This window comes from Dermochelys coriacea, chromosome 2 (genome assembly GCF_009764565.3).
Source record: "Dermochelys coriacea isolate rDerCor1 chromosome 2, rDerCor1.pri.v4, whole genome shotgun sequence".
NCBI lineage: Eukaryota > Metazoa > Chordata > Testudines > Dermochelyidae > Dermochelys > Dermochelys coriacea.
This window is the reverse complement of record NC_050069.1, coordinates 168663788-168685026: the sequence shown is the minus strand read 5'-3', so window position 1 is coordinate 168685026 and position 21239 is coordinate 168663788. Positions and strand designations below refer to the sequence as shown.

The window sequence follows — 21239 nt, the reverse complement described above, 5'->3', positions numbered from 1 at the left end:
GGGCCTTAACCACTGGGCTATTCTGGGAGGCACCTGTTTCTCTCACTGTCTGGTTATGAACAGAAATTCCAATATGTACCCAAGAAAGTGTTTCAATAAATCGGCATTCTCTGACACCCAGAAGTTTCATTGAAAAATTCTCTACCTGCTCTACTTGCAAGTGCTCATTACCTCTCGGGATCAGGACTGTAGTGTTTCTTGGGCATTTGATTCTGTCGCAGAATCTGCAGAAAAGGTACCTGATTCTGCAAGGTTCTTAGTCCCTCCTCAGAGGTGCTAAATGCCTTCACCTTCAGTGAAGGCCATTGAAAATTGACTCAGGACCGTACAGGACTGGCTCTAAGGTAAATAACAAAGCAGAAAGTAGGTACCAGAAATAGCTGTGCAAAGGTTGCTGTCTCAGTATCTGTCAAGGTTCCTTCCCCACTCTGAACTCTAGGGTACTGATGTGGGGACCTGCATGAAAGACTCCCTAAGCTTATTCTTACCAGTTTAGGTTAAAAACTTCCCCAAGATACAAACTTTGCCTTGTCCTTGAACCCTATGGTGCCACCATCAAGCGTGTTAAACAAAGAACAGGGAAAGAGACCACTTGGAGATGTCTTCCCCCAAAATATCTCCCCAAGCCCTACTCCCCCTTTCCTGGGGAAGGCTTGATAAAAATCCTCACCAATTTGTACAGGTGAACACAGACCCAAACCCGTGGATCTTAAGTACAATGAAAAAGCAATCAGGTTCTTAAAAGAAGAATTTTAATTAAAGAAAAGGTAAAAGAATCACCTCTGTAAAATCAGGATGGTAAATACCTTTACAGGGTAATCAGATTCAAAACACAGTGAATCTCTCTAGGCAAAACCTTAAGTTACAAAAGGACACAAAAACAGGAATATACATTCCATCCAGCACAGCTTATTTTACCAGCCATTAAACAAAAGGAAATCTAACACATTTCTATCTTGATTACTTACTAACTAACAGAAGTTCTGAGACTGCATTCCTGATCTGTTCCCGGCAAAAGCATCACACAGACAGAAAGACCCTTTGTTTTCCCCCCCCCCCCGCTCCCGATTGAAAGTATCTTGTCCCCTCATTGGTCATTTTGGTCAGGTGCTAGCGAGGTTATCTTAGCTTCTTAACCCTTTACAGGTGAAAGGGTTTTGTCTCTGATCAGGAGGGATTTTATAGCACGGTATACAGAAAGGTGGTTACCCTTCCGTTTATTTTTATAAAAATATCACTAAATTATTTGAAGAAAAATGCAGGAGAGGATATTTTATTTAATAAGTTCTGAAACTTCCCCAAGGATTTTACCTTTTTATATATTTAGATGTGTTGGTTCCATGTAAATTATGCAACTTGTGAAATATTGCTTTCACTTACAGAAACATGTAATTATGCAATATTCCAAGCACGTAGCAAGTCAGTTGATATTTCTCATGCTCAAATATTTAAATGATTAAGTTGTAAGAGAAAATTTTAAAAATGATGTATTATTCAAAATAAGGTCTTCTAGAGATCAGCTAGGGAAAAAAATCTCTGGTGACATACATGGATGCTTAACCTTGTTAGTGCTAGGTTATTAGTATTAGGAATACTTAGGAATAATTCCTAATTAGTATTAGGAATATTCTAGCCCCTGAGATGCTACAAAACCAATATATATATAGTATTATTTCTTCTGTGCCTTTCTGTAAAATAGTAGTTATTTGTATGGTAACCTCACCCCTGTTCCGTTGCTTGTGTTCCTTCTGAATCCATCCCATTGATACTGGCTTGCTTTCTGCTTCTTAGTACATCTGTTTCACTGTCTCGTCTCACAACTGCCTCTCTTCCTGATCTTTGTTCATCCCTTCTTCACTAACAGTGCTGTCTTCCATCCAGATCTGTTTAGTGCATTTCTGCTTCTCTGCCTTCCCATTGCAATACCTGCTGTGCCACCACTCAGGTGCACTGAGTCCCAATCTTATATTGATGAGTTAATGACTCTTACCAAGTCAACTCATCACTTAATGTTTTTAAGGATTAAACACTCAAATGATGTTTTTAAAAATTTTAAGAACCTGGAAGCTCACACTGGACTTCCCCAGTACCTATTTTTCACTCCTCAAATGTGAATAATTATTCAATGGGAGATGAGCTAGTTTTGTGGGTGTGTTAGACTTTCCTCACAAGTTTCTGTTAAATTCAATTGCAGTAAGAATTGTTTTGAGTTAAATTTGCCCCGTGCTGTAAACCCATTGTTGTGATTATTCTCTCCAGTATAATTAGCACAATCCACAAAAAATTATATGCAGATCTGAACTCCTCCAAAGGTTGAGGATGTTCATACTCCTGGTTTTGGTGGAAGTTCAATTTTAGAGCAAGGCCAGCTGTGAAGTTCCAGATCCAAACATCACTAATGATCAGAGGGCCTCCAAACCAGGGATTTCTGCTGCCCATGTCTCCCACAATTCTGTTACAACTGAGCTGATCCCATCTACTCTCTGCAGTTTCTGGAGGTGGTTCCAAGGGGCAGCACAAGTGTGTGCTCGCCACTCCTTATTCTCCTGCATGCTGCCAGATCTTCTGCTTCCATGGCAGCAGTCAAGTGACAGTTCATTTGCTTCCACCCTTTTCTTCTGCCTTTATGATTTTCTAACCATTTTGGGGCAGTAACAAGCTTTTTCTTTCTTCCAAGCCTCTTTTCTGGTACAGGGTTTGTTCAGTGTTGTGGTCACAGCCACCCAGCACCTCTCCTGCAGTATCTCCCTGCTGACCTCCTCTGTTGGCATAGTCCAACAGGTGCTCTATAGGGAAGGGAGTTTTCCAAGGCTCAACGGAGGGTAAATTATGCCCAGCCTGCCCCCAGTTACCTGAACCTAGCTGGGACAGGCATGTTGGGGCCCCTATCTCCCACAAATAACCATGACTCCACTGAAGAAAACTCAACTAGGGAAGACAGAACAGAAAAGGGACAGGCTCTGAGAAAGAAGAGGGCTTCATCCAGATAACCCAGGCCGTAAATCCTGGGGTGACCTAGGACCACAGATTAGACCTCAGCAGGGCTGTCATACCCTCCCCCCATCTTAAAATGGGTCTTGAGAACCTTGGTAAGAATAGCAGCACTCATGTCTAGCCCCCCTCCTTCCCAATTTGAATTAGGGAGTGCTGATAATGAGACTCCATCTCCTGCTCAGGAGGAGAGGGACCCCAAAGGGGAAGACTTAGATGGAGAAGATTCTAGAGAGCTCTAGACTCTGCACAAGCCAAGTCACAGAAGATTACACTCTGGCCGCAGCTGGGTAGTAATGCCTGCAAAGCATGCCGGAATGTCAAAAAAGCCCCAGAAGAATACAAGGGGGAAGAAAACGTCCAAAAGGTACTCCATCTTCTGACTCGGGCACCTCCTCCTTTTTGGAGGAAGGAGAGCTCTCAGGCTCCAAATCTGAGCAGGACTTGGGATAAATGCAACAAATGTGGTGGTGGTTTTTTTGTGTGTCTCCCCTCCCCCCCCCGCATCCTGAGAAGTTTGAGGCCATGAAATTCTCAGCCAGGGCTATGACATCCAAGTCAACAGCCAGGAAGCATATGTGGGTTTGCCCCTGGATGGTCTCTCCAAGCAAGTCCTATGCTCCTCTGAGTTCACGGGATCTCTCCTCTTTGGAGAAAAGCTAGATAAGATAGTGGCAGAAAGTGCTGCAGAATCAAAGCAGGCTGTCCTCTCTCCTCTGAGTATTCTAAGACGGGAGTACAAGCCCGCTTTCAGGCAGACACATCCCTTTCACTCATCCTCCTCACAGAAGTACCAGATGAAGGATACCCAGTTACACCAAGGACAAGATTTGGAACTGGGCTCAAGTAGAAATTGGAGGACAGGCTTTGTGTCGGCAGCCCCTGCCTTATGACTCTTATGAAATCCTGTGTGGACTTCATATCTGACTTGCTCCCCAGATGGAAACTCTTCTGGCTCTCCCATGAGTAGAGTCACTCTCCTGTACATCTGTTCTCACAAGAGTAAGGGGATGGAATTGGTACCTGTAGGGGTGAATCTGGCCCATAAAATTCACTGTTCTTTTATCTCATGGTCAAGGTGATCTTTCCAAAATTGGGATACCCATAGCATTCTCAATGCACTCGAATGGAATGTGAAGTTAGGGAGGGACTTTATACATCTATGGGATTTAGGAGCATAGTCCTACAGCATTGTACTTGTGCTCCTCAATTTCCTAGGCACTTCTGAAAATCTCCCCTTTAAATAATATTTTACAAATAATTTTGTTTCTACAATACGTTTACAAGAAAGCATGGCTCTGAACTCTATATGCTGCCTTGAAACCAACAGTTCCCAATATGTTTACTCTTCTCAGAGTTTATGATGGAGAAAATGCTGAACAACTCAGTGACTGAGCAGATTAACCTATTGGCACAGCTCATGGTAAATATCTCCTCCTGTGTGTTACTGGATCGCTTCCAGCATCTTGAATCTGTGGAGAAATTGGAGGCGAAGGCACAAGAGCTCATGCAACAAAATAATTTCTTGGCAAGTAAGTATCTCATTTAAAATACGTACTGACAAGAAACCCCTGACTTCATAAAACTATCATTCCCATATTTTCCCTGTTACAAGACTGCTTCAGCAACATGGCAGCCAGGAAGACAGGGCTTAATAAACACATAGAAAACACATATGGTACAAACACAATAAAAAATCCACATTTGCCTGATAAAAATATACCCATGATTCTTGAACACTGTAATGCAAGCAATAAAAACTAGTGATATTGCTATTATAACTGAGGAATCACTACTAAACAAATTCCTGGAGTCAGTTATACCTAATAAATATGATACCAGGAAGAACAGATAGTAATATAATATACAGTGAGAATAGAATGAAGAGGTTTGAAAACAAAATATACAAAAGAGGCTATTTCGTTTTTAAAGACAGCAGCGCCTGGTTTTTCCTCCTCTGATTTTTAAATTTCATATCCTTTGGTGTTGCAGAAGAGAGTTAAGAAAATTAATCTTTGTAGGAAGCCTGTTTGCTTAAGAAGGTAACTTTCAGATCAGCTCATTTACACAGACTAAGTGAATTCTTGAGCAAGTTCTATTGTTTCTTCTGCTCACGTCTCTGTCCCACCTCCTTGAAATGCCTCCTCCACTGCTGGAAATCTCCCTGTTATGCTGATAAGGCCGTAAGAGGAAGCAGGAGAACAATCATTCACCATTGTAGAAATTTCTTTTCCCTGCCTGAACTGTTCCCTCCCGATACGTAGCACTCCCTGGAGAGGAGAATAAAATTCTGGCCCCATTGAAGTCAATAGGTGCTTTGCCAGTGACTTCAATGGGGCTAGGGTTTTATCCATTTTTTTATTTTTAATTTCTGCATTTGACTAAGTTCTGCACTGAAGGCCGCAGGGCTCATGGGAGTTATAAGAGAAGTCATGGTAAAGCAGATATGGGCGTGAGAGCAATTAAAATCTAGACATGAGACTAGTATTCAGAAGATCTGGGTCTATTCCCAGTTCTGCCACAGATAACCTGTGTGATCTTGCACATGTTACATAATCTATCAGAAGTAGGTCCTCCCTTCCCTCAGGGAGGAACCTTCACCTGATAGGTGAGATCTTGCCTTTCCTAAGAGCTGCAAGGTAGAGGTACTTTGTCTTCCCTGGCTTTCCCACAAGTGAGCTGTTCTGCTACCTTTTTAGCTTCCCCTCCAGCCTGTGACTCTCTTGGAGGTGTAGTGGGGTAGGGCTGGCTGAGCCCAGAGCAGCTCCTTAATCCTTTGTTGCCCAGTGTGTGATTTGTATATCCCACCGCACCTTTTAAAGAAGACAAGAGCAACTTTTTCTCCTTAATCAAGAAGGAAAATATAGCAGAGTAAAAGGGATAGGAGGAACCTAGTCTATTGGTACTCTGTCTGATTTCATCTTTTCAGCTTCAGAAAGTAAGTCTGGAGAACAAGTTCTAGAGGACCAAGTACAAGGAAGTTTTTCTTAAGATTTTTCTCAGGCCCAAAGAAAAGAGGGTAATTCTAGATCTTAGAAGGCTGAGTACCAAGATAAAATATCAAGCTCTTTGACTGTTAACATTAACAGTAAAAAGTGCCTCTGGTAATTTAAAAAAATGCATTGGGTGATGAATATAGACTTGAAGGATTTCATGTTTCTGTGCTGGAATCCCACCAGGTTCTAAACCTAAATCTCAGGTTTACAGTACAAGGAAGTAATATACCAATACCACATTCTTTACAAGAAGTTGTACAATGTGGCCTTTTTGAAGATGGATGACTGACTATTCATTGGCAGCATCCTAGCAGAAACATAAGACACAGGACATAAAAAGACAGGAATATAAAATCTGTAGCATTTCCAATTACAGTTGGACAAAATTTTCCAGATGAAAGATTTTTTATTTTTGCTAAAAAAAAACAAACAAATTCTTGTTGACTGAAACATTTTTTAAATGCGTCAATTTTAACATCATGGTTAAAAAAATTAAAAATTTTATTTTGACATTTTCATAATGAAACATTTTGATTTTTTGATAAAAACATCTTGTTTAGAAATATAATTGATATATATAATAAATTAAAATGTTAAGTTTTAACAAAATATTTGATTTGATCTAAAATTTTTTTAAAAAACTTTTTGGTTTGCCAACATTTTTTGTTGGGGGTAAAAAAAATAACAATTTTAATTTTTTTTTTGAATGGATAGTGATAAATCAGTTATTTACCCAGTTTTATTTCCAATCCATGAAACAGCTTCTTGATTTTGTTTTCCTTTCTTTGATCAGGTATTATATTCAACACCTCAAGTAACAGGAGACGCAGACAAGATTCTGCTAGCCACCTCTCACAGCACATTTCATATACAATTAGAACTAGCATTCTGTACAGCATAAGAACAGATTTGATAAAAAACCCAGTGTGGAAATCCCATCCCCAAAACCTGCCAGGTGACGGGTTCAGATACAATTACATCTTTGTTCCACTTCAAGACATGATTGAAAAAGCCATCATTGCAGTACACGCTGGAGCAGTTGCCTCTGAGCCAGAAATACAAGTGCAAGCTATGCCATATCCATGCCACACCAGTGACCTGTAAGTAAACTCCCTGCTTTTGAACCTAGTGCTGCATTCTCAATAGTATGGTTGTGATCTGACTGAGCTGTATAAAGGGGTTGGGAAGCTGTCAGGTCTCCCTAACTGGTGATTGCCCCATAATGGCATAGAACCAGTGTGGTTGGCTCCTGTGTATCTCATTCTGCCATTCCTGGCAGAAGGAATAGAGGGAGAAGAGGATATGGTAAAAGGACGCTGAGCAATTCCTATATGGCAGACAGCCCCCTTTGAGAGCTCTTATCAGCACATGTACTTTACAGCAGCCCAAAGGATTTTCCAAATTACACTGGGGCTGGAGTTACTTTAGGACTAGCTCAATGATCAGGCAGCAGAAACCAGCTCCTGTGCAATTTCTCCCCTCTACTATGGATAGCAGAGGCCGAGAATCTATCTGTCTGGTTTGCAAAGTGTTTAGTTTATACAAACAAAAGATAAAAGTAGATAACTGAAATGCAAGCCACAAACACTGGAGCAAAATTTGCCTTGTAAGCATAACAGGCACTCCAAATATCTTTATTTGCAATTAGCACCTTGCAAAACATTAAAATAATTTGGGACTTTTATTCTTCTTCAATACAAATACAGTGTCACTGTCTTGGAGATACGCTTTACAGGTTTCTATATATTGATCCTATATTTTACCATTAAATTATAGTACATATGTTTAACTAGTAGCAGCAAAGGAAGTATCGTTACTAGACTTGAGAAAAATCATACCCTCAATAATTGTTTTATATATTGTAATATTTTCTGAGTATTAAAATATTAACTTTCTACTTCTACATCTTTCTCCTTTGAGTCTTACACGTATATTTTTGCTTGAACAGGTTCTTGAACAATATTGGTTTCTTTTTTCCATTCATAATGATGTTAGCATGGATGGTATCTGTTGCTGGCATGGTCCGAAAACTGGTTTATGAGAGGGAGATTCATCTTGAAGAGGTAATAGTTAGTTGAGCCTTTGACTGTAAAACTGGTTTAGAGGAGTCTACCAAAAATGCACATTAAACTTTAGGAGAGATGGTTTTGTGGACAATAATGCATCTGCTTTGTCTTTCACTCTCTCCTCAGCTCTTAAGCTGAGTTTCAGCTGCCAAATTAGATTCACAGGGATGTTTCTTGGAGTCCCATTGGTCTGCAGAGATTTATCTCTGTTGAAATAAAGGAGAGCAGTGAATGACAGAATTATGAAATTTAAAGCAGAGCACCTTTCTTTGAAACAAGTCTTGCAGATAGAGATCTCAATCTTCTATGGTGCTGAATGCCTTCAATTGCTGTTATGTTTATCCATCCTCAAAGAGCAGCCACATACTTTCATTCAGAATTACCTTTATTTTAGATTAGGAGAACAATAACAACAAAAAAAGAAAAGAAGGGTCTCCTTTAGGTACTCTGAACTGAATAAAAATGGCTGGGGATTTTAGTCTTTAGGTATTTAAAGTACACAGAGAAAACGAAGGCATAACAGTTACAAAGACAAATAATCACAGCTAAAATTGAAGTCAAGGAGACAAGTTTATGGCACTCAGGTGCTCAGTATTTTGAAGGATTGAGACCTAAAAGCCCATATTTTAGATATGGATATAACAACATTTTAATTCACAAGAATTCAAATGCTATTCTAGGTTCTGCTGAAGACTTCCTGTTTTACCTTGAGCAAATCATTTAACATCTCTAGACTTTGTTTTTCCAATGTGTAAAACAGGGCTTATTTATTCTGCAGAGGTGTTTTAAATATTAACTCACCAATGTTTTCAAGGTGACTACTTTTGGAAAAACACTAGAGAAATAGTGTTTTAGAATCCAAAAAAAAGTGGTTTTTTTTAGAATGGTGGGCTCAGATGCATGTGACAATTATTTTTGGCCATATGAGCAATGTTAAATCTGAGAGTTTCACGAATGTCTGCAAAAGATTAGTTCATGGTGAAAATTTGTCCTTTTTTCCTATCACCTTTGCAAAATTTTGTTATAGGCAAAATTATAAATTTCCCCAAATTTACTTCTGGATGAGAAATAGCACATTCTCTCTTCAGAAATTGCCTTTAAGTTCAGCAAGAAAACAGCAAAAATAAAGGAAAGGAAGTGTTTTTCATATTTTTACAATATTCTAATTTTTTTTTGCATAGCACTTTTAGTCTGTGTCTGATAATCATTCATAGTCTTCCATTATTTTTATGGTTATAGTGCTTTTATATTACTACTGTTATTTTATATTAATGACATAGATGTGAACGGCACTTGAAAGAATAAAGGTGGATTCTTTACCCAAGAGAGGTTACAATATAAGTGTCTGATCCTGCAAACACTTGCTTATGAATATGCATAGTCCCTTTGGAGTCAATAGGGTTACTCATGCATTATGCTCAAAAGCAAGTGTCTACAGGATTGGGCCTTAAATTAAGATGAGAGCAACAGAAGGAGTTAACAGCACATGGAGAGAGTGGGAAAAGTATGACACAGGGGTAAGGATAATAGGACTACGTGGTCACTTGGGAGGCTAGTGCATATCTCTTGATGGTTACTTTTTTTAAAAAAAGTTGTGACTAATTATAAATGTCTCTCTGCTCTTGTAGTATATGAAGACAATGGGTGTGAATCCTGCCATTCACTTCCTAGCTTGGTTTCTGGAGAATGTCATTGTGCTCACTATAAGCAGTTGTGCTCTGGTTATCATCTTAAAAGTGAGCGGCATCATTGTGTACAGCGATGGCTTCCTAGTCTTCCTCTTCCTCCTTAATTTTGGAGTTGCGGTTGTTATGCTAAGCTACCTCCTGGGTGCATTTTTTAGCAGTGCCAATACAGCAGCTGTCTGTGCCAGCCTTATATATATGATCAGCTTTTTACCTTACATAGTTTTGTTGGTCCTGGAGAACCAACTTAGCTTTGCCCTCCAGATCATTACAGTAAGTATTTCTTTTTAAAAACTGTAGATTGATGCATTTCCATAATTATGTGACTAGCAAATCCCTTCATTATCCTGTTCAGATGTTTCTACTTTGCTCTTACATCTCACTGAAATTGCATGGCATTCCTAGATAGAAAACCGGTCGAGAAATACAGCTTTGAACACAACAGAGTGGAATCTAAAATGAATGTTCAAGAAATTGGCAGAACCCTATGGAAACCATAAGGCTCCATATTTCCAACGCAGCATGCATGATATATTCTTACAAAAAAAAAGAATAGTTTGGAAAATTAATGTGCTCTCAAATAGCGGATGACATCCTATTATAGGATTAGTGGTTATCCTGGGCAGAAAAAAATGAATATAAAACTTACCAGTGAATTATAGAAATTGCTCCTTTGTTTAAAATACATCTACAAGACAAACAGATCTGTAAGAATGCATATTGCCCATCCTGCTCTTTGCAGAGAGAGGAATGAGATTTCCTTTAAAATTCTACTATTGAAAATCATGTTTCGTAATTTGTTTTATGTTCACTATTCGACAATATAAGTTCTGATTCAAACAGCTATTCATGAACTACTTTACCACATTATCTGTTTAGAGTTCCTAGGTGGTATTTTCCTATCCTCTGCTTTGTGTTTCACTGTGCTCTGCAAAACATCCTCCTTTTGTCACAATGAATCTCTGATAAGGTCTGATCTAAGCAATGTTTGTTCTCCTGACCGCTGTATTCTCAGAATAGGTATTCCTTATTCTGGAGGTACTGTCAAGCCAGGATCACAGCTATGTTAGCTCACCTGACCTCCTTCCAATTCAAGGAAAACAAACAAGCAAGCAAACAAACCCTACTCCCACTACTGTATTTTAAGATTCCTCTTTTTTATTTGATATACCTAATCCTCTCCAGAGAGGGGGAAAAAATAGAACACTAATATACAATGAATACCAGTTGTAATTTAATATTAAACTCAACAGTACTGTAGTTCAAAAGTGTTCATCAATGAACACACAAAGTGAAGAGACTCTGCTATGTCTGTGTAAACACTGCAGGAGTACATCCAAATGAATCTGTTGCTCTCCATTTGAGGCCCAATGGAGACAAGAAGGTTCCTTAACTTCCATTAAGAATAACATGAATTTATGCCTGTAAATGTATTGAACATTAATGCAAGAAGCAAAAACAGCTTATGCAAACATTGCATTTTCTTAAATATGTTTAGGACTTTGTCTCAAAACAACACTTTTTTAAGCTCTTCAGAATTTTATTGAATTTTTAACATTTTAATATCAGTAAAAAAACAATTTTACCCACCATTAAGCTTCTGTTCATTCCATACCTGCAAAATTATATATTATATACACAGAATTAAACAATCTAAGTGACCCTGTAAATAGGGCAAAACAAACCAGAAATGCAATAGATCAATGTTTAGGGTTGAATAGTACGTTATACTCTATTTGCTATGCATAGAGCTGCCAGCTGCACACATTCAACCCTTATGCTATTGAAAACATATTTACCCATTCTGATTCTGGTTGATGAGTTCTAAGTCTCCTGTTGACTAGAATGGGAGCTGAATCAAGCCCTTGGTCACACAGCAGGTATCCATCATTCCAGACCATGTTTTTCATGGGGTAGGCTGAAAGAGCTACCTCGGTTGTTTCAATGTTTACTTTGTCCTCCCCACCATATACTTGTATTATCCACCTGTCTTTACGTTGTATGCAAATGCCATAAGCTCTTAGGGGCAGAGGCTGGTTTTTTAAATGTGCCTGACACAATGGATCCTGCTCAGGGCCTCCAGGCACTCCTATAAGACAAATAAATTTGTATATTTAAATACACTGCCTACATTGTGTGTTCTCTTCCTGCAAAGCCTTATCCATGTGCTTATTTTAAGCCAATAGAACTATTCACAGTGTATAAAGATACGCATGTATGTAAGCCTTTGTCTGATTAGAGGCCTGCATCTGTAGTGGTGTATGTCTTTGAGAGAGAGGCAGGTTATACTTGTTTTCCAGGCCTCTGGCAGAATTTTGCCTTTCTGTTTTAAACACTGTGAAACATATTGGATTTACTTACTTTAAAATACAAGTCATCTCCAAGAGCTGACTTTCAAACTATAGAACTTTTTTCATACAACAATGAATATATTTTATCAGTATTTAGTAATGATTTATTTCCCTCTGATGCTGGTTAGTGATTTTTTCCATTTACCATAATTCTTCCATCCTTGTTACATTACATCCCTGAAGTTAGTCATTTTCCATTTTGTACTTTTCTGATGCAGTATGGTGCAATTTATATTGCTCCACTGGAAATAAAATGTTATTTCCTTGCAGTAGAATAGCTGCCCATTGTACAGTATAATGTGTGTTCCATCAGCCTGTCTCTTGTGAATTCTAGGGTCATTCACTTACTACAGAAAATAATTTGCATTAGCCACTGTTCCAATGCTATGCATTATATATTTGCAATAAATGGAGGATTTATGATGCTTCATAAATTGTGATAGAGTTAAATAATGCCTTCAAATATTAATAACCTGATACATAATGATCGTTAATTTGGAGAGCACATTTCTGCGAAATGCAGGTAAATATTGTTCAGGTTCAAAAAAGGTAAGTGAAAGATGGGATTGTTAACCTTTCTAGAACTGAAAAGTCCATTGCTTCTCCATTTGCACTGAACAGTGCAATAGTTATTTTCATAACACAATATGTTAACGGAGATTTATTTATGTTCATCTCCTGTTTCTTTTCTATTGTTGCAGTGCTTTCTGTCTACAACTGCCTTTGGGCAAGGAGTATTTTTCATTACATTCTTTGAAAGCCAAGAAATAGGTAAGATCACTAGTTAGCAAAACCTTTTTATCATGAGCATGGTACATAAAAAACTAAACTTGGAAACTTATTTTACTTGCTTTGTTTTGAGTGTAACTTTGTAGAATCTCTGATCCTCAGCAAGTAGTACAACTCAGGACTGGAGGGAGGATGTAGATGTAGCTTTAAGCCACCTTTGTGCTCCATGATTCCCAGGCCAGGTTGATGGTGTTGGTCTCCTGCAGTAAATTAGAGAAGCCTTAAGGCTGCTTTAAATTATGGCTGCTGCCAGTGCCCCACCCAGGGCTAATAATGCAGGGTATAAGGAAGCCCCAGGCACATCCCCAACATTGCTTATATTTTGTAGTGTATGTGACATGCATGAAAGATTTAATCAACTCTCAGAAGCTGCTAGATGACAATGTGCTGCTCTTAGGGTATTGTCAGCCAGTGAAAATGTCTGAAGATACAGGTCCAGATCTGCTGGTAGATCAAATTCAATGGAGCTATGCTTATTTACCCTCACTGAAGAGCTAGCCTGTTGTGTTTCACTGGTTTAGTGTGTTGCCTCTCAGTATCCTGCTGGTGGAGTTGTAGGTGTAGCTATGAAGCATAGAGGATTCCAAGTTGATGTTGCAGTTTAATTTACTTCTTAATAACAAGCAATTGCTTTTCTGATTTACCTCTGGACATGGACACTTGATAAGTTTCTCCTAACACGACACTTTCAGAATTTTTTTTCCTTTATTTTTCATAGAGATTGGATTTAAGATAATTTTATACCATTTTTCTTCTATAATTCAAATATGTTCAATTTTTTGGAAAATAAGAATATTTTTATATTATTAAAAACTTTTTATTGAAGACTCTTATAGATGAATATACTGCCAAAGATATAGTTTTCAAAATTGTATTTGTTTCCATTTGCTAACAGTACTGCCCACGTTTCAGCCTAAAATAAATTCTTGGATTTATATAGTACTGAAGAATACAGGTGCAAAATATAATTAAGTCAATCAGATTACTATGTGCCAGATCCAAAGCTCATTGAAGTCAGTGTCAATGCTACCAGTGATTTCAGAAACAAGCAGTATGCATCTGATTACATAGTACTTTACATAGTACTTTACAGAATATATGTTACTCCTAATAAGCTGTAATAGTTTGTGGAACATCAGGTCATTTTAACCATCTTGGGTTTTTTTGCCTTATAAGACATTCTGGGGGTCAGGTATTATTTTATAGTTTTCATACATTGAAAAATATATAGATGAGATTTTCAAACATTAGTGGAAATTGAATGTACAAATCATCGAAACAGTTTTGAAAATCTCAGCTCGTGTGTGTGTGCGCGCGTGCGTGTGTAATACCCTCATGATTGTCCTGAGTATGGATTTTTGAACCAGGTAACTGATCCAAGATGGAATCTTTTCTTCATTTGGGGTTATTAACAGCAAGACAGTCTTGGTGTCAGAATGGAAACCATCTCAAGCACCAGCGGCTGATAGAGGGTTTTCTACTTATGTGCAAGCTGATAAGTATCAGAAGAGGTATTGCAAACTAGAGCAGGTAGACAATTTGCTATCAGAATTTTTTCCACAAAAATATGATTTTGTGAAAAAGTCATATTTTGGGAAAAATATGTTCTTGACCTGCTCTGTTGGAAGCTGTGTGGGTACCTTTATAAGATATTATGTAGAAAAGTGCAATAATCTAGTTTTCTGAATAACTTTTCTATTCAGAAATACAGTAGTGGTATTACATTTGAAGTCTAACTACTGCTAGTGTTTTGTGTTTTCATTCCTTTCTTCATACACTTGATGGAATATGAGTTGAAGTAATTGTTCAAATGATTAGTGTCTGGAGCCCCAATCCTTGGCTGTCACCATCAGGCACTACTATAAAACATATGCTATATAATAGATTGCATTTAGTCAGGATTTGCAGGTTGCAACTAAATAAATCTACGGCAGATCTCTTTTAAACCATTTGTTTATATGTATCAGCAAATTGTCTTAATGCCGGATTTATTGAACAACTGAAAATGAGCTTCTCTCATATTTTATTCAGCATTTTGCCGAGTGATCCTATATTTTTGTTTTTACTAAAATAAAAGGAGAGCTAAAATAAAATAATAAACTTCTTAAAAACTCTATTCCACTACGAGTTCTTTCAGATTTGCGCAGCAGTAATGTTACCTGCTGTTGCACATAGAGATGGAGCAGTCTAATGTTTAGTTTCAGTTAAAATTACAGTTATTAACATTGTTCTTTTTTGTCCGTCAATGCTCAAATACCTCTTGAGTGTTTGGTGTTGATGTGTTTATGATCCTGCTACCTGTGGTGCTCTACAGATTTAGTGCTGACCTTTTTTTATTACTAGGAATTCAATGGAATAACATGTACCAGCCCTTGGCACAAGGAGGATCCATGACCTTTGGATGGGCTTGCTGGATGATTTTCTTTGATTCAATTCTATATTTATTAGTTGGCTGGTATTTCAGCAATGTAATTCCTGGTAAGAACAAGCACTCTTAGATTTATGAATACCAAATGAGTTGGAGAAGGGTTCCATGTGAACAGTAGTTGAACATGGGTCACTCAGTCCTAAATATTCCTTTCTAGTTAAAAATATTAAATTTTTGATGCCTCTGAGTTAGGGCTTTCTGACATGCAAAATACATGACTACTGCTATGAGTGAGACTAAGAAACCCTTCATGCATTCATAGGTCAGTGAATGACGCTAACTGGTGGGCTAGAATTGTAATATGGTATGAAGTCTATTTTTGTATGCATATAAGGAGAGCAGATAATTGGATAGGACTTCTCAGGCTGATTGACACTTCGTAGTGACAGAGTTCAGTCCAGTATTGAGTTAACTGGGTGTTCTGTCTGAGTCAGGATCGGGCCCCTTTATTAAGGTGGTTTATTAATAATGTATTTTCAGAATGCTAATAGAACAATATTTGGTTTCCTGGTTATCATCTCTCACCACCAATAACTCTGGGTCACAACTGAAATGAATTAAATACCAAATTTATTCTCACAAGGTAGGATTCATTTTTCCTCCAATCTCCAAGTAGTTGGGTTTTTTTTAACTAATTCCCTTAAGTTCGTTGTTGGGGCATTTGGAATGCTTTCTAAACACCACTTTCATGGCCTGAAATTTACATTCGCTCAAGTTGGCATATTACATGTTTTTTTTTCTGCTTATTGTATATTTTTTTCAAAATGAATAACTGAGAAGTTTGACATGGAAATGGAAGGGAATACAATAATGTAACTGTATCTCAGGCAAAAACCTATCACTTAAAAATTAAGAATGTTACTTGGTATTCAGTACCACATACTGTGACTCCATGGATACAAAACCCACATTAAGTGAATGCTGAGGGAAGCACTGAAAAGGTTAGGAAATGTAAAAGTTAAGGTGATATGTACAGCCATAATTCTGCCCCTTTGTGTAAATGTACTACAGTACAAGGCCAGATCCTTGCTCCTTTGCCAGCTGGCTTGTATTGCCACGGTGGTGCAAAGCAGCTGTAAAGGTAGCAAATCTGTCTGTTTGATGATTCCACTTGTGTACGGAGAAGTATCTTTGGTGCCATTCAACTGGTGCAGCAGGTTCTACATTATTCCTCCCTCCCCTAGTGTAGGAAACAAATCTGGAAAAAAGCAGTCGTGGCTAAGATGTCTCTAGACCTTGGTATCTCTTGCTGCTAGAATGGCACCTGTTGGCAGGTAGCACAGCCTAGGGACTGGCCCAGATTAGGGAAGGTAAAAAGCTTGACACCTTTATCCTGAGCCTTACTAAGCTTAGCTCAAGATCTGGACCAAAATCTTTATTTGGATTGTCTCACTAAATGCCAGGGTAATGATGAGAGAGCCGTTTCCACAAGAAAATTTCAGTGTCAAAAGTTCTATTGATTTCTGAAATAGCAAGATTGACCCCAAAGCTTGCAAAGTGCTTTTGGATATTTTGGGAAGAAAAGTGCAATATAAAAATCTATGCTACACAGTATAGATAAGATTTTATATCCCTGTTCCATTGGAAAACAACAACAGAAATATAGGATAATATGATTATTTTATATGCTTGAGCAACAAATTAATTTTGAAAATGTTTCAAATATTTCTTATATTTAATATCTAGGAAGACTGGGGTTCAGAAAGCCATGGTACTTCCCCTTTACTATCTCTTACTGGAAGGAGCTGTGTGGTACAGAGAAGAGAGGGAAACATCTAAATTCCAATCTGGTTTTCGTCAATGAAGGTTTGTAATAGCAGGAGCCTTTTAGTAAACATTATTTTCTTTTTCTGTGTAATTCACTGTTTTTAATCCATCTTCTATAATTGGTTGAGTCTAAGTTCAAATTTATATCTCACTCTTCATGCATCCTAACATTTTATTGTCTTTTTTAATTTAAAAAAATTTTGTTGAGTAAAAAGTTTTCATTGAGCTGTCCACAAAGATGTCTGAATGGATAAAGTTCAGTTAGAACCCATTGCATAAAAATGGTCATACTGGGTTAACCTAGTGGTCCGTCTAGCCCAGTATCCTGTCTTCTGACAGTGGTCAATGCCAGATGCTTCAGAAGGAGTGAATGGATCAGAGCAATCATCAAGGGATTCACCTCCTGTCATCCAGTCTCAGCATGTAGCAGTCAGAGGCTTAGGGATACCCAGGGCATAGGGTTGCATCCCTGACCATCTTAGCTAATAGCTATTGATGGACTTATCTTCCATGAATTTATCTAATTATTTTTTGGACCCACTTATACTTTTGGCCTTCAGAACATCCCCTGGCAATGAGAACCAAAGTTGACTCTGCATTTTGTTTTAAACTTGCTGCCTATTAATTTCATTGGTGATCCTTGCTTCTTGTGTTACTTGAGGGGTAGATAACACTTCCTGGGGCCTATTGACTTTCTCAACACTATTCATGATTTATAGACCTCAATCATATCTCCCTTGTCATCTCTTTTTTTCCAAACTGAATAATCCCAGTCTTTTTAATCTCTTCTTTATGGAAGCTGTTCCATACCCCAATCCAATTTGTTGCCCTTCTCTGTACCTTTTCCATTTCTAATACATTTTTTTTGAGACAGGGTAACCAGAACTGCCTGAAGTATTCAAGGTATGGGCGTATCATGGATTTATATAATGGCATTATGATAATTACTGTTTTATTATCTACCCTTTTCTTAAAGCTTTCTAACATTCTTTTCGCTCTTTTGACTGCCGCTGCACACTGAGCGGATGTTTTCAGACAACTATTCACAATGACTCCAAGATCTTTCTTGAGTGATAGCAGCTAATTTAGACCCCATCATTTTGTATGTATAGTTAGGATTATGTTTTCCATTATGCATTACTTTACATTTATCAGCATTGAATTTAATATACAATTTTGTTGCCCAATCACCTGGTTTTGTTAGATCCCTTTGTGACTCTTCGCAGTCTGCTTTGCACTTCGCTATTTTGAATAATTTTGTACGATCAGCAAACTTTGCCACCTCACTGTTTACCCCCTTTTTCCAGCTCGTTTATGAATATGTTGAACAGCACCGGTACAAAACACTGGGGCTTCCCACTATTTCCTTGTCTCCATTTTTTAAACTGACCCATCATTTCCTATCTTTTAATCAGTTATTGATCTATGAGAGGACCTTCCCTCTTATCCCAGGACTGCTTACTTTATTTAAAAGCCTTTGGTGAGAGATCTTGTCAAAGGCTTTCTGAAAGTACAAGTACATTGTATCTACCACATTACCCTTGTCAACATGTTGTTGACCACCGAGCCCATGATTCATGATTTTCCTTTAGAAAAAGCTATGTTGATTTTTTCCCCAACAAATCATGTTCATCTATGTGTCCGATAATTCTGTTTTTTTTTTTTTTTAACTATTGTTTCAACCAGTTTGCCTGGTACTGAAGATAGGTTTACTGGCCTGTAACTGCAAGGATCATCTCTTGAGTCTTTTAAAAAAACAACAACCTGGCATCAGGTTAACTATCCTCCAGTCATCTAGTACAGAAGCTGATTTAAGTGATAGGTTACATACAACAGTTAGTTCTGCAATTTCATATTTGAGTTCCTTTAGGACCCTTGGGTAAATAGCATCTGGTCTTGGTGACATAGTACTCTTTAATGCATCAGTTTATTCTAAGACCACCTCTATTGACACCTCAATTTGGGACAGTTCCTCAGATTTGTCACCTAATAATGGCTCAGGTGTGGGAATCTCCCTCTCATGCTCTATAGTGAAGACTGATGCAAAGAATTCATTTATCTTCTCTGCAATGGCCTTGTCTTCCTTGAGTGCTTCTTTAGCACCTTGATTGTGCAGTGGGTCCCAATGATTGTTTGGCAGGCTTCTTGTTTCTGATGTACTTAAAAATTTTTGCTGTTAGTTTTTTGAGTCTTTTTCTAGTTGCTCTTCAAATCCTTTTTTGGCCTGCCTCATTATACTTTTATGCTCCTTTCTATTTTCCTCACTAGGATTTGAGTTTCAATTTTTAAAGGGTGCCTTTTTTGCCTCTCCTCCTTTTACTGTGTTGTTTAGCCATGGTGGCATTTTTTGGTTCTCTTGCTATTCTTTTAATTTGGGGTATACATTTAATTTGAGCCTCTATTTAGTGTTTTTAAAGTTTCCATGCAGCTTGCAGGCATTTCACTCTTGTGACTGCGTTATCTGGGGCTTTCTGAACCCAAAGCTCTTGGTAGCATTTACTTTTGGTGAGTTGGAGGCAGGACATAAGTAAATGAGAACATGGCCATCCAACCGATAGATGATTGACATTACAGTACAAGAGTGCTCTTACTTAAAGCTGTACTTTATTTAGTCTCAAGCACTTACATATGTCCCCAACCCCCAATAATTACCAAAGCCTGGAGCAGTTTTCAAGTGGCACAATGACAGCCATCCGATGGCCTGTCTTTCATCTGCCATTGGGTACCCTCAGGTTTGTTCACGAAGTGCCCCAACTAGCCCAACTTCTCCCCCCTTATTTATTGTTAGTATGACGATAACATGTCAATCAAAAAAACTTGTTAAGCAAACAATTTCAGAGGTTAAGCAATAAGTTTCCTCAGACCGCTAATTAGAAAAATGTGTTTTTTCAAAGTTTGCATGCTTGAAGGCCCCGACAAACACATCCCAGAGTACAAATATAGATAAGCTTCCTGTTTTCTAAACCCCATGCCTCAGCAATTTCAACAGAGATCTTATCACGAAGGATGCAGAGATCTTTCCAGTCACTGGACAGGCACTTTACTGATCCATCATAATCTCCCCGTATAACTGTTCCTTTTAATGTCCATTTACATAGTTTCCTCATTTTTGTGTAGTTCCCCTTTTTTCAAGTGAAATGCTCCTGTGCTGGGTTTCTTTCATATTTCCCCCCTCTACAAGAATGTTAAATTTAATTATATTATTGTCGCAATTACTGAGCAGTTTGGATATATTCATCTCTTGGACCAGATCCTTGCTTCACTTAGGACTAAATCAAAATTTGCTTCTCCCTTTGTGAGTTCCAGGGATAGCAGCTCCAAGAAGCAGTCATTAATGGTGTCTAGAAACATTATTTCTGAATCCTCTCCTGATGTGACCTGTACCCGATCAATATGAGGATAGTTGAAATCCCCCATTATTACTGAGTCTTCTATTTTGTATTTTGTCTCTAATTTTCTTGAGCATTTCACAATCACCATCAACATCCGGGTCAGGTGGTCAGTAGTATAGTCCTCTTACTATTCTCTAATTATTCAAGCACAGAATTTCTAAGAGATTCTGTGGTACAGATTGATTCATTTAAGATTTTTACTATATTTTTACTATATTTGACTCTCTGCTTTTTCACATAAAGTGCCACTCCCCCACTAGCCTAACCTATTCTGTCATTCCTGTATATTTGGTACCTTGGTATTACAGTATGAGTCGTTCAAATGACTCTTTGAATAACATTACTTTTTATCTGTCAACACTGAATTTCATCTGCCATTTTGCAGCCCATTTACCCAGCTTTTTAAGGTCCCTTTGACGTTCCTCACAGTGTTGTACAGTGTTCACTAACCTGAACAATTTTGTGTTCATTAAAATTCATGGTCAGAGTTCTGTTTTTCTTCAGCTACACTTTTTTTCAGATGAAATCAAATGTAAGGCTCTGTTTTTATTTTCTCTTTGCTTCAGTGAAAAGTTTGTTTTTTATGTGAATTTTTTCATTCTGTATTGTTATCTAAACTCTGCCCTTTCTGGCTCTCTTTTTTAGCCTCACATTTTAATAACACACTTATCTCTATTTTCCAGGGCTACCGCTGCCTACAGCCATTTCCACTATTCCTTTCCAGTTCTGTGTTTGGCTACTTATGCATTCCTTACATGTTTTGCTCTTTAAAAT

At 38.0% G+C, this 21239-nt stretch overlaps 1 protein-coding gene across 1 annotated transcript in view; it reads left to right on the top strand.

Moving 5' to 3' along the window:
- The window catches only part of ABCA13 (ATP binding cassette subfamily A member 13), a 293932-nt gene that overhangs the window by 98504 nt on the left and 174189 nt on the right, over positions 1-21239 (top strand). The window contains 7 exon segments of the mRNA XM_043507121.1: positions 4347-4523; positions 6781-7087; positions 7936-8050; positions 9682-10011; positions 12791-12860; positions 15222-15356; positions 16993-17112. Of these exon segments, the coding sequence (XP_043363056.1) occupies positions 4347-4523; positions 6781-7087; positions 7936-8050; positions 9682-10011; positions 12791-12860; positions 15222-15356; positions 16993-17112 (1254 nt within the window).